At 45.0% G+C, this 13,140-nt stretch overlaps 1 protein-coding gene across 5 annotated transcripts in view; it reads left to right on the forward strand.

Moving 5' to 3' along the window:
• The window catches only part of ATP8B1 (ATPase phospholipid transporting 8B1), a 44,072-nt gene that overhangs the window by 14,881 nt on the left and 16,051 nt on the right, over positions 1-13,140 (forward strand). For all 5 annotated transcript variants that reach the window (XM_042804927.1, XM_042804925.1, XM_042804926.1 and 2 more), the window contains 10 exons: positions 2,985-3,166; positions 6,785-6,882; positions 8,003-8,116; positions 8,651-8,749; positions 8,856-8,917; positions 9,357-9,429; positions 9,525-9,595; positions 10,812-10,894; positions 10,993-11,151; positions 11,325-11,413. In XM_042804927.1, the coding sequence (XP_042660861.1) occupies positions 2,986-3,166; positions 6,785-6,882; positions 8,003-8,116; positions 8,651-8,749; positions 8,856-8,917; positions 9,357-9,429; positions 9,525-9,595; positions 10,812-10,894; positions 10,993-11,151; positions 11,325-11,413 (1,029 nt within the window). In that variant the 5' untranslated portion in view covers position 2,985. The remainder of the gene's footprint in view (positions 1-2,984; positions 3,167-6,784; positions 6,883-8,002; positions 8,117-8,650; positions 8,750-8,855; positions 8,918-9,356; positions 9,430-9,524; positions 9,596-10,811; positions 10,895-10,992; positions 11,152-11,324; positions 11,414-13,140) is intronic.

Below are 13,140 nucleotides of genomic sequence, written 5' to 3' on the forward strand. Positions count from 1 at the left end.
CTCCCCACGTAAGGTATGAGCAGGGCAGAGTTCTTGACTGCTGTAGGACTTCTGTCAGTCATGTACACTTTACATATTTCAAAGAGGAATTGAGCGTTATGTCCTGCTCTAAAAGGATTTTGTCTAACGTTCAAACCATTTGGGATTGAGAACAAGGAATTTCTGCCTGAACAAACATTCAGTGTAACTAAGTATCTGTAAACTCCAGAGTAGACATGGCTGAAGAGCCTGACCCTGGCTTGCTTGCAGAGCAAAGGCTTTGATGGCTAAGGGCAGAATTGTCCATAGACCTCTTCAGACAGAAGAAAACCTTGGGAAAAGTCAGTGTTTGTGTTGGCTGTAAGCATTGCTCAGCAAGTTGGAGTTTGCAGGGTTGTTAAGAGGCAAGACTAATACTGGATTCAGCAGCGCCCGCCTGGCTTGCCGAGGGAGCGAAGCCTTGCTGTAACCTGCGGGCCCCCGAGCCCCAGTGTGGGCCCCCGAGCCCCAGTGTGGGCCCCCGAGCCCCAGTGTGGGCCCCCGAGCCCCAGTGTGGGCCCCCGAGCCCTGACGTGGGTCCCTGAGCCCCAGTGTGGGCCCCCGAGCCCCCATGTGGGTCCCCGAGCCCCAGTGTGGGTCCCTGAGCCCCAGTGTGGGCCCCCGAGCCCCAGTGTGGGCCCCCGAGCCCCAGTGCGGGTCCCTGAGCCCCAGTGTGGGCCCCCGAGCCCCCATGTGGGTCCCTGAGCCCCAGTGTGGGCCCCCGAGCCCCAATGTGGGTCCCTGAGCCCCAGTGTGAGCCCCCGAGTTATTAATGAGTAGGTTGCTCTGGAGATAAATTTTTGGTTCGGGTTTCTGGTTAATACTTTTCCTCCTTTCTACATCAGGTGAAATGTGAGATTTTAGGGGGATGGGGTGGTAGGTGAGAAAGAACAAAAGGGGTAAAAAGGCGAGAAATAAACTCGTGAGGTATTCAGGTGCCTGAGTTTGAGCTTGAATCTCCTGCATCTTGAGGTGAATTCCCTAACTCCAAGGCTCTTTAGGAAAACAAATGATCTTTTCACAAAAGTTTCAGGTTCCACAACTGTGTTAGTGACTGGCTGTCTTACTCCTGGCTAATTGCATCAGTGAGCAGCCTGTAACAGCTTACGTGGGTCTTGTGAGAAGTTGTATTAATTCATATCAAATCAAACTGTGCATTCATACGATACCTGGTGGGTTTGGTTTATTTTGTAAGCTGGCAGTCCTGAAACATTAGCCTGTGTGCTGGGCAAGCACTGCAGTGCTGCGGCTCAGGAGCGCTGCGTGCTTTGAGCTCCCAGCCAACAGTCAGGTCATTTGAGTAGCATATTAAGTGCTCATGGAATATTTATATCTCTCTTATAAGAGATATTAAGGATGGGAGACAATTCGGCTTTGCAAAAATAGAAACTAACGTGGATGTCAACAGGGTTTGGTGTCAGCCCCAGTGATGGCTGGTTTTGTTAGCAACAGCATACGGGGTGTAGGGTGGCACTGGCCTTCCCTCACAGCACCAGGCTCTTTTTGTGAGGTGGGTCAACTGACGGGTACCTGGTAGCTAGCTGCTGTGCAAGTTATGTTACTGGGCTTCAGCGATCCTTTAACTTGGTTTCATTTGGAAGCTGCCATGGAGCAGCAGGAGCAGGGCTGCTCCCCATGGGAAAGCAAGCGGACAGGGCTCCCAGGGCTCCCAAGGCGAGCAGGACAGACCCCGAGATGGTGGCCGGGGCGAGGCTGGTCGGGGCCAGGGAGGTTTATTGGTGTCCTCGGGGCCCTGGCAGAAGTGGCTGAGGTGATGGAGCCCCCTCCTCTCCTCACAGTTTTTAATTTTCTTGGAGTTGTTACGGTGCCTAGCACAGGTGGGACAGAACCTGTTTGGAAGGGTTGACCTGCAGAAAAAAGTGCAATTTAAGCTTCGGTACAACAAATTTGGGTACTGCATGGTTAGAAATGAACAGGATGCGCTCATCAGGATGGCCCGAACCCTTGTGCCAGCTCAGTTATTAAAATGCCAGGACACCCAGCAAGGCGACTAACTGGCCAAATGTAGATGAGGGGCACCTAGGAATCACGCAGGTGGTTATGTGTGGGTGTTGGCTGGCGGGGAGCTGCACACGAGTAGCTGGTTCCTGGGTTTTGTTCACAAGCAGTTAATCGGACGCTGTCTGCTGCAGCAGATAGCCTCAGCTGTAGCAACTGTCTCAGTGATCTAAAGGTGCTGGAGGAGGCTGGGATGCCCTGTTGCGTGTCTTGCTCCTGTCTGAGATCACAGCCAACTGCAGCAGCCCAAGTCACAACAGTGAATTTAAATAATCTTTCTGAAAAGTGGAGGTCCCAGTTCGAGAGATGATGCGCTGTTGTTTGAGGGTTAGGGAGCACGTGCGCTTTCGGAAGAGCTCCAGGCAGAGGCAGGCGCGCACACATCACAGCTTCAACCGACTGGTCTGTCTTGAACCACAGATTAGTTACAAGCTGGTGTTTGGACACTGAGATGTGGGATCTTAGGGGAGGGGAGGGGAGGGCGGGTTGTGTGGTGGGACTGGGCAGCCGGGGCTGGAGGAGCGGCTGCGTGACCCGAGCCCCGGATGGCGCCGGGGCCGAGCGGGGCCTTGGCTCCTGCGGCTCCGCAGGGACGGTGCAGCGGCCGCGGGGAGTCGGGTGCTCCTGGGCTCCCTAATTCCTGCCTCCCACTCGAGGTGTGCTGCGTCACGAGCCCAGGGCGTTCCTCGGCCCGTCGTGTGAGCACGTGTGATTAATTACACAGCAGAACGGTAATGAAGGACTTGCTGGGAAAATAGCTGCCTTGTGACTTTGGTCTGGGCTTGAAAACCGAGCCCGTGCTCTACGCCGTCCCAGGGAAACTGGCTTCAAATGTGGGGTTGGGTGACCGGCATCAACGGAGTAAAATTCCAGTGACGTCGTTTCCAGCGCTTGCTGTGTTAACTCCTTTCCCTGTCTTTTATAAAATGCTCGCTGGGCGCTAGCAGCATGATCTCAGAAAGGGATTCGGAGACCACCTTTGACGAGGATTCCCAGCCTAATGATGAGGTGATGCCGTACAGTGATGATGAAACAGAGGATGAGTTGGACAGTAGGCAGCCTGCGGTCGAACCAGGAGAAAACCAAAGCAACAGAGACGCCGAGGAGAACCGAGAGCCGTTGAAAAAAGGTAACGTTATGACAAACTTGATTTGGATAGCGAAGGATCCTGAATACAGAGGCTGAGCCTTGCAAGGATCGATTTGATTTTTGTGCTTATTCATTAGATAGTATTTAGAATGACTTACCTGAATCTGTGGAGCAGTAATTGGTGGCAACTCAGCTTAACAAATGTCAAAACAAAAATCAGCTCCGTTCCAATCTGCCACCAGGGTTCTGTGCCACTGCTTGTTGCGTAAGGCTAATGATATGCATGGTGACCTTGCCTTAATTAAGGCAGGCCCTAGGTGTACACAGCCTGTGGTCTGAGAACTGCTCGAACAGAACTTCAAATACTTGTCTTCCCCACCATCTGGAAACGTGAACCAGCATAAGCCAAGCTTCTGTGTTTAGTCAGTAGGTTTGCGTGTATTTGTGCTTTCTAAGTCTTGCACAGATGAGATTCCAGCTTCAGTGCTAATTTTGTAGCCTCACGATTTTCTTTATTTGCCGAAGTTTGAGTCACAGGAAGGTAATGTGAGTAGGAGTTCAAAGAAGCCTGTCAAGTGCAGTCTCTGTGCTGCCCCCAGCATCGGAACAGAAACGGGAGGAACCTCTCTGACATGTTTTAGACATACCTGTTCTTAACCTCTGTCCAAGGAAAGTCTGTAATCCCCCTAAGTACCTTTTAAGTACCTTTTCTTTTTCAGTGTTGCAGTGCGAGTACGTTTTGTTTGACTAGCGCCTGTTTAATATATAGGTTTCTTCCTGTTTGTGTGGCAATAGGGAACAGTTGATCACCTCTCATTTTATAACCACCTATTGCATGTTTTCATTCTATAGCCACCTATCACATCTTTAGTTTTGGGCTTTTTTACAGTGACTGAGGTAACATAGTGTACAGAATAAACAGTTTTCTTAGCCTCTCACCATCCATTGTATTTTCTTGAGGTCTCATCTCTCGTGACTGTTGCTCTCTCCCCCCGCCAGCCCCTCTTATTTTATCCAGATATTTTATTTCATAGACACAGTATACCATCAACCACAGGTTTACTTAGTGGACTAGTATAAGCACAAGAAAAAGAAAAAAGAGAGAAACAAAACTAAACCAGAATCTCCTGCACTTTTACTTTCTTTTGTGAAGTATACAGGTGCCTTTTTCTGTATCCTGGTGAACTGGAGAGAATCTGAAAGCAGGGAGATGAGTTTTGATCCTGCCCTCCAAAGGGCTGGTAGTCCCGCTAGTTCAGTGTAACCACAAATCTCTGCTGTCTATACAGTGACCCAAATTATTACTCAAAATATGGACTAGAGCTATGGACATGGCAGAGTTCCTTTGAACTCCGAGCTAGGGCAAAACCTTGAAGGAGGTAAGGGATGTTACCATGCAGGCTTGGGAGGCCAATACTCTAATTGTAGAGCTTGTAAGCAGTTGACAAACTTTGTCAGACTTTTTTTTTTTCCCCCCTCTTTAAACCCCCCCCCCCTTTTTTTTTTTTTTTGTTCGTTTGTTTAACTCCTTTTTGCCTGCTTTTTCTGGTTAATAGATATTTTTTTGGCATAAGTTGGAGAATTTGTAGAATCTGCCGACTGGTTCAGCAGCTAATTATATTCAGGTAGTGCTACAAAAATGTCATCCTTTTTGCTTCTTACTTTTTCCCTCGACAATTTTCTTGATATGTTCCTTTAAAGATGATGAATTACTGATGTAGCTTCCCAAATATCAGGTAATAATATCAATTTTAAGCAGTTTAAGGTGATTTTGGGGAGCTTCCTACCTGTAGGTTTTATTTAAGACCTAATTTGCCCATTTTCCATCTGGGGTGCTAAGGTTTTATCAACACTGCAATGTTTTTGTGAATGTGGAGAAATGTTCTTGTCGACACGTTTACAGTTTTCTTCAGTTCTGTCGTTTGTAACTTTCTCAATTCATGCACTTCAGTAATGCTTGTCTTCTTTTAAACCAAAACCTGGTCCTCTGGTAACTTTTTTGTCAATTTTATTTACATTTTACTTAGGCAGCTAAAACCCTGTGACGCGCAGCACTTCCATGTAAGCCCTGACCGGGATGCACAGTGTATCTTCACCATCTGCTGTGTGTTTCCATTTAAGCAATCTTAAATATAAGTGCCACAGCAAGATAAATATTTCTCTACTTTCTTCTCGTCTCTCAGCCAGTATGCTGGAAGGGAGAGTTGTATGGTCACCGTGAAGATCCCGGATATGTCAAATGAGAACTTGCTTTATGTGTTGGGTGGGAAAAAAAAGGGCTTTGTGTCTGGATTGGAGCTTTTGAGTCCAAGCTGGCCTTACCAGACACGACTGTGGCCCTCTGAGCAGCCCAAGAGGGCCTTCACACCGGCTTCCCCAGGGTCCCTGCCAGCGGGTGCCAGTCCCCACCCCACACCTCTGCCTCTGGGAGTTTCACCCCATCCATGCTGCGCACTGCTGGGTGCCCTTGGGTCACCAGAATCCCACGGAACCCCAGAGAGCACCCGTTAAGGACAGTTACTGTGGGTTGGAGAAAAGGGAGAGATGCTTGGCTGATGAGTCAGGAAAGCTGAATTTCAAAATACTGTCTGCCTCATCCGTCCCAGGCAGGCAGAGCTGACTCACAGGAGTGCTTTCGGAGTGAGTTCAGCAGGGAGTTTCTTGGATGTGTGGGTGGGGGTGGCAGGATTAGTAGGGCTGGTGGTGATGCAGGCTTGAGGGCAGCAAAGGGAGCTGAGGGAAAGAGGTAGCTTGTGAAAGAGGGGGCATGAAGAACAACTTGTCAGCAGGAGGCATTCTGGCAGTAAATAGCAGCCAGCCAAAAGTTACGTGTGTGCTGGATGAACCCCCTTTAAAAATGGGCTTTGTAGGACTTAGAGTAACGGTAGGGACCGTAAGGTGGAGATGGATGGCTTGTTAGTGAGTCTTCTAGAAACCTTTTCTGTAGGGAGGCTGTACGTCGAGCCAGCTTTTAAATGCTAAATACTGAAGGTGACAGGAGGCAAGGCTGCTGAAGCTGCGTTGTAAGCAGTTTTATCAGCTTACAGACCAAAACTTCAGAAGGCTATTGCAGGCACTGCTTGTTTAGCTTTGTTAAATTTTACTGCGAAATGCAATTCATGTTTGATTGCTTGAAAACTCAGGAACAAAATTGATGGCTGAGGAAATACAACGAGCACTTCAAATGTTTACTTTTTAATGGTTGTAAATGAAAACCATTGCACGGTATGGTTATATGAAATAATTGTTTTCCAAGGTTGAGTGGACCTTTTCATTTCTAGAAAGACTGAGAAACTCTGTTTCGGGTGCTTACCGCTTCACAGGTGTAACAGAAGCAAACCAAAAGAGGGGAAAGAAAGGGATTTAGCATGGATAAATGTTACTCTGATAGGTTTTCCATTTCTCATAAAACTTCCGAATTATTAATCACCACTTCTTCCTACCTCAGGTTATATTTTAATTGTTAATAAAGACAAATAACCTGGAAACTTTGTGAAAACCTTTTTTTAGACTAGGTACTAGAAAGCAGGTACCAGTCTTGTTTCAATTGAAAGTACCTTTAAAAGATGGCATTTACGGGAAAACCTGAAACTGGCAGATTTGTTCCCTCGTGTTTACAGCAATCAGTTGCTGACCCTTTTTGCCTTGTCTCTTCCAGACTGCAGCTGGCAAGTTAAAGCAAATGATGAATGCTTCTACGAACAGCCACAGTTTAAGAGAACAATATTTCTGTGCTTCAAAAAAAGCAAATATGCAGTAAGTTCTGGTTATCTCAATTATGTGCTAATAGTACTTGTCAGGGTGAGGGTGAATACTTTCTTAATCTCAGTAAGATCTTTCCAACCCCTGCTGGTTAGTGTAAAAGCCACAATTAACACATCCTTAGGATTTCCATCAAAGATGAGGAAGTATAACTGGTTTGGGGTTTGTATATGGAAAAACAAGGTGTCAAGAGACAAGTTTAAGATGAGATAGAGAATTAGAAGTCAGGTGTGGTCAGTCCAAATTCTGAATTTTATCTGCTCAACTAGGGCTGTTGCAGAGGTCCGCATAGGTGTCATCTTTCACATAGCAAGTCTCAGGGTAGTATTAAGCAATATCCCTGTTAACCTAGACTGGGACAGTCTTAAAAATAGACATGTGGGAATGTCTAGTCATTTAAATTGTGTCTAAATCCACCTGATTATGATAAAGGAGACATTTTTATCTCCTTTATCAAGACAAAAGGTTGAATTTTTTTTTCCTCTTCTTTTTTAACTTTTCAAAGTAGTAAAGGTATGGTGCTTGGATGTGGTTGTGAGTGACGGAGGCTCGGACTGCGGGGTTACATGTGGACTGTCTGGCTTCGTCTATGAAGCATTGGCTCATGTGGCTCCCTTGTACCTGCTGAGGTGCCTGCCTCGCAGACATGAGGCAGTTGAGATTATCTCATCCACGAGTATGAACATTTAATAGTAAAACTGCTGCAACTAGAGCTATTCAAATGGAAATCCTTTATGCTTGGACTAGGTAGGGACTGGCACTCGTGAGAGTTAACTTTTGCTGGATCTGACATTGTCCCTCCTGAGTAAGTCTAATTAACAGTCCTTTGTACCTGGATTCATTATTTCTAGTTTGATGCATGAGACCAATTATATCCCTCATAGCGATACTATGCATTTAGCTGCAGTCTGAGCTGCCTCTTGGGGTGTGTTAATGTCGGTGAAACAGACCTTTTTTTGCCTTGTATCGTTAAGATGGTGAGGAAAGGTACAACCCTAACAAAGTTCATAGGGAAGATCTCCCTAGTAAAACGCTTTACTTAAAAACAGGCCTTGTACATTTGTAATGTAAGAGGAATCTGCTCTTGTGAATAGCAGTTGGTTTTCTCCAACAGGGAAATGCAATTAAGACGTACAAGTACAACCCGATCACTTTTTTACCACTGAATCTGTTTGAACAGTTTAAGAGAGCAGCCAACTTCTATTTCCTTGTTCTTCTCATTTTGCAGGTAAGAAAGACAGAATACTGACTGTGAAGTAAATTTGAGGTGCCAGTCTACTGAGCTGAATAATACTTATGACACAGTTCAGCGCTATCCTATCAGGAAGTGGCAGGGTACTTTGTAAGAGCCAATGTCTGAACTACTACAGAAACTAAGCCCATCGTAACAGAAATCTGGAACAGCCCTGCCCTAGCTTTATAATAGCTAGGATGAGCTACTTGCAGAGTTCATGAATTTCATGGCAAAAAGATGTTTCTTTTACTCTGTAAAACATGGTGGCCTTAAGTGCCCCTCGTGAGTCAGGCGCGCCAACAGAACATACGAGCAGCTACAACTGTCAAAGAGAAGCTGATGCTGAAGCAGGGCAGCACGGTCAAGCTCTGCCCCAAGAGCTTTGTTCATCTTCACAACCTGCTTTAAAGCTCTCTCTCTGATGTGTTGGTTTTCTTTCTTATGTTATAGTCAGATCACTATTAAGTGTTTCTGAATTGAGCTTGATTGATAATCCTGTACTGAACTGATTTTATTTGTCTTTTGTAGTCGATCCCCCAAATAACTACCCTGTCTTGGTATACAACACTGGTGCCCTTACTCTTGGTGCTGGGAATAACTGCGGTCAAAGACCTGGTGGATGACATTGTAAGAAACATGTTTTGTTAGTACAAAAAGCAAAAGAAAAGAGTGTAGTTCATTTCTTTAATTGTGATACACAGTAGGGAGTACATTCTCTGCTCCTGGTTTTCAGGCTCGTCACAGGATGGACAACGAGGTGAATAACAGGACATGCGAAGTCATCAGGGATAGAAGGTTTGTACTGTTCCCTTCATGACTTTGTAAGTAATGTTTGTTGCCTTGTTACTGAGTTTCATCACAGATCTTAAACCATAGATGATAGGGAAAGTTCAGCTTTTTGTTCTCTGCCATCTGTGTGAAAACCTAATTGCAAATGGAAGAGAATTGCCCAAAGGAGTAATTTAAACTTGATTCTGTGGCACTAAATCAGTGCTAGAAGCAACTTCTTTGGAGAGGGGGACAGAGATTCGTATATAGGTGAAGAGGGAAGAGAAGAGGTAGGTTAACTTCTATGTTACAGGCCCCCAACTAAATTGCAGTTTCCAAAAAGAAAAAGCGCACCTTACCAAGACGTAATGATTTTGTACTAAGGGATGTTCAGTATTTCAAGATTTACAGAGTGCATAGTGTTCTAGATTAAACAGTAATAATTATTAAACTATCTTGATATTAGGTTCAAAAACACAAAATGGAAAGATATTAAAGTTGGTGATATCATTCGTCTGAAGAAAAATACTTTCGTTCCTGTAAGTGCTTTGGATATATTTGTATTATCTTTCTACAGAGTTCTGTGCAAATCTTGACTTGGATTTATTTGGTGCTTATTTATTTGTTTTTCTAGGCTGATATTTTGCTGCTATCCAGCTCAGAACCAAACAGTCTCTGCTATGTAGAGACAGCTGAATTAGATGGGTAAGGCTCTATTTAAGGATTTCTTGGATTTAAATCTGGCTTTCTGGTAAAAGAACAGGAAGTGTATTTCAGACCCTACTTGTCACTCGTTAAGCCACATTTGGAAAACTGTGTCCAGTTTTTGATTCCCACAATTCAGGGATCGTTAAAAATGGCTGAGGGTCCACTGGAGTGCCACAGAGCTGTCTGAAGTGTTGGAGAACATGACATATGAAGAAAGGGTGAAGGATGTGGATTTATTCAGCCTGGAGAAGACAAGGGTGATTTAGTCAGTCTTCCAGTATCTCAAAGATCGTTACAGAGGAGATACTCTCTTCACAAGGATGCGCGTTGACAGGACAAGAAGCAATGGATACAAGTAGCTCCAGGGGAAATTCTGTCTGCATTCAAGAATAATTGTTCTCATGGTGGATAATTTTTTACTGTTGGAATAGGTTGCCCAGAGAAATGATGGAATTGCTCTTGCTGGAAACAGTGAAGGCTTGGCTTGACAGGGCCCTGGGTAACCTCCTCTAAGGTCCTGCTTCCAGCAGGAGGTTGGACTGTTGATTAGCAGAGGTCTCTTCCAACCTGGACTTTTCTATTGTTCCCTGTCAGAGTGGAAAAACAAAAAGACATATTTTTCTGTGGAAGTTTTTCATAGAAACCGCTTAGACAGTGTAGATCTTGGTGTCTCTGTCACGTTGCTTTGTGACTGTTTTAGTTCAGGAGAGCTAGTGCTGAATACTTTTAGAAAAGTAATGATAAGGACTTTACCTAATGAGGTGAAATGTTAGTTCTTCTGAATAAGCAGTGTCTTCCTCACTCAACCTTTAGTACTCTTAAAAACAGTAACATGGCATCATGCAAAACAAGGATCTATTTGTGCTGTGAGAGGTTTGTTCTCTATTGGAGTTATTAAATATCGCTTTCAAGTTACCAGTACTTCAAACTTAATTATTCCATTAGTAAAACAATGATTGCGAGAAGTTTCCCTTACCTAGAGTGAGCAGAGGTAAGGGGATAAGACTTTGCTTGCGAGGAAAAGCAACTGGTGTAAGAACTAGTCACGCGGCTCGTGAGTGCTTCGTCGCCGTGTATAGGCATGGCTTGGCCACTGCTGCCAAGCGGGAGATCGGTACCCATGCCATACTGATTTGCTTAATTTCATTTTGCTCAAACTCCTTTCCTGTATCCGTGTTTTTAATAAAATGACCTTCTTATCCTTTCTTCTTAGTGAGACCAACTTAAAATTCAAAATGGCACTTGAGGTAACACATAGATATCTTCAAGAAGAAAGTGCGATGGCAGACTTTAATGGTTCGTACACTTCTGTTCTTACAACTATGATGGGTACAAGCCAATGCATTTTTATTTAGCTCTTGTATATTAAACATCTTCTCCTCCAAATTTTTTAGGTCTGATTGAATGTGAAGAACCTAATAACCGACTGGATAAGTTTGCAGGAACGTTGTTCTGGAGAAACATGAGTTATTCACTGGATGCTGATAAGATTTTATTACGTGGATGTAAAATCAGGAATACAGACTTCTGCCACGGAGTGGTCATATTTGCAGGTATTTATGAACTGAACGTGTGTAATATTCACCGACTAAAAGCACGCCCTGTAGAGTGAAATGACATCTTTCTCTTATAAGCATTGACTGTATTTTATTCCCCGTTTTGTGAAATGGTAATATTAGCACTTGTTTGTGTCCTGTATCTTTCTTTTTTTCTTCTTTATTTTTAGGTGCCGATACAAAAATAATGAAAAATAGTGGAAAGACGAGATTCAAAAGGACAAAAATTGACTCCCTTATGAATTACATGGTTTACACTGTAAGCCTTTTTGTTTAAAATTCAGATGTTTGAGTTCATTTTTAAGTGAATAGAGTGAATGCAAATTTAGGAAGCTTTTTTGCTGTGATACGTACGTCTCCAGTCTGTTTTGACCTGCTAAGTTGGGATGAGGTAGGAGGGGCTCTAAAAAGGTGCCTCACCGTTGGCGGAATCTGCGGCCCTAAACTGCAGGTGCAGGGCAGCCCACGTGCTGCAGGAAAGCGCCGCAGACCCAGCGCTGCAGGTGCTCCGGCTTCTCTGCGCTGAGCCGCTGGGGAGAGACCCGAGGGCTGGAAGGGTCAGCACCCCTGGTTTCTGCCCTCGGGCAGCACCCGTGGCGGGGCGAGGGACGCCCGCCGCGCTGCCGCCCGCTCTGCCGGGCCCCGTGCCCGGGACGGGGCAGCACACCCCCCCGGCGCGTTCGCGTGGCCGCTGCGCTGCCTGCTTCAGTGAACGTGAAAACAGAGTGATGCTGGGGGAACGGGCTAAAATCACAACCCGGATTAGGTGAAGAGACCCTTTTGTGGGAAGGGCTTGAGTAGACTAAAATCACAACCCAGATTATGTGAAGAGACCCTTTTGTGGGAAGGGCTTGAGTAGACAAAAATCACAACCCAGATTATGTGAAGAGACCCTTTTGTGGGAAGGGCTTGAGTAGACGAAAATCACAACCCAGATTATGTGAAGAGACCCTTTTGTGGGAAGGGCTTGAATAGACAAAAATCACAACCCAGATTATGTGAAGAGACCCTTTTGTGGGAAGGGCTTGAGTAGACAAAAATCACAGCCCAGATTATGTGAAGAGACCCTTTTGTGGGAAGGGCTTGAGTAGACGAAAATCACAACCCAGATTATTTGAAGAGACCCTTTTGTGGGAAGGGCTTGAGTAGACGAAAATCACAACCCAGATTATGTGAAGAGACCCTTTTGTGGGAAGGGCTTGAGTAGACTAAATCACAACCCAGATTATTTGAAGAGACCCTTTTGTGGGAAGGGCTTGAGTAGACGAAAATCACAACCCAGATTATTTGAAGAGACCCTTTTGTGGGAAGGGCTTGAATAGACTAAAATCACAACCCAGATTATGTGAAGAGACCCTTTTGTGGGAAGGGCTTGAGTAGACGAAAATCACAACCCAGATTATTTGAAGAGACCCTTTTGTGGGAAGGGCTTGAGTAGATGAAAATCACAACCCAGATTATTTGAAGAGACCCTTTTGTGGGAAGGGCTTGAGTAGACGAAAATCACAACCCGGATTATGTGAAGAGACCCTTTTGTGGGAAGGGCTTGAATAGACTAAAATCACAACCCAGATTATGTGAAGAGACCCTTTTGTGGGAAGGGCTTGAGTAGACGAAAATCACAACCCAGATTATTTGAAGAGACCCTTTTGTGGGAAGGGCTTGAGTAGACGAAAATCACAACCCAGATTATTTGAAGAGACCCTTTTGTGGGAAGGGCTTGAGTAGACAAAAATCACAACCCAAATTATTTGAAGAGACCCTTTTGTGGGAAGGGCTTGAATAGACTAAAATCACAACCCAGATTATTTGAAGAGACCCTTTTGTGGGAAGGGCTTGAGGAGACGAAAATCACAACCCAGATTATTTGAAGAGACCCTTTTGTGGGAAGGGCTTGAATAGACTAAAATCACAACCCAGATTATGTGAAGAGACCCTTTTGTGGGAAGGGCTTGCTCCCCTTCTTGCATACAAATACATGCGATA

The sequence above is a fragment of the Tyto alba genome, unplaced genomic scaffold (assembly GCF_018691265.1).
Source record: "Tyto alba isolate M040663 unplaced genomic scaffold, T.alba_DEE_v4.0 Super-Scaffold_42, whole genome shotgun sequence".
Classification (NCBI taxonomy): domain Eukaryota; kingdom Metazoa; phylum Chordata; class Aves; order Strigiformes; family Tytonidae; genus Tyto; species Tyto alba.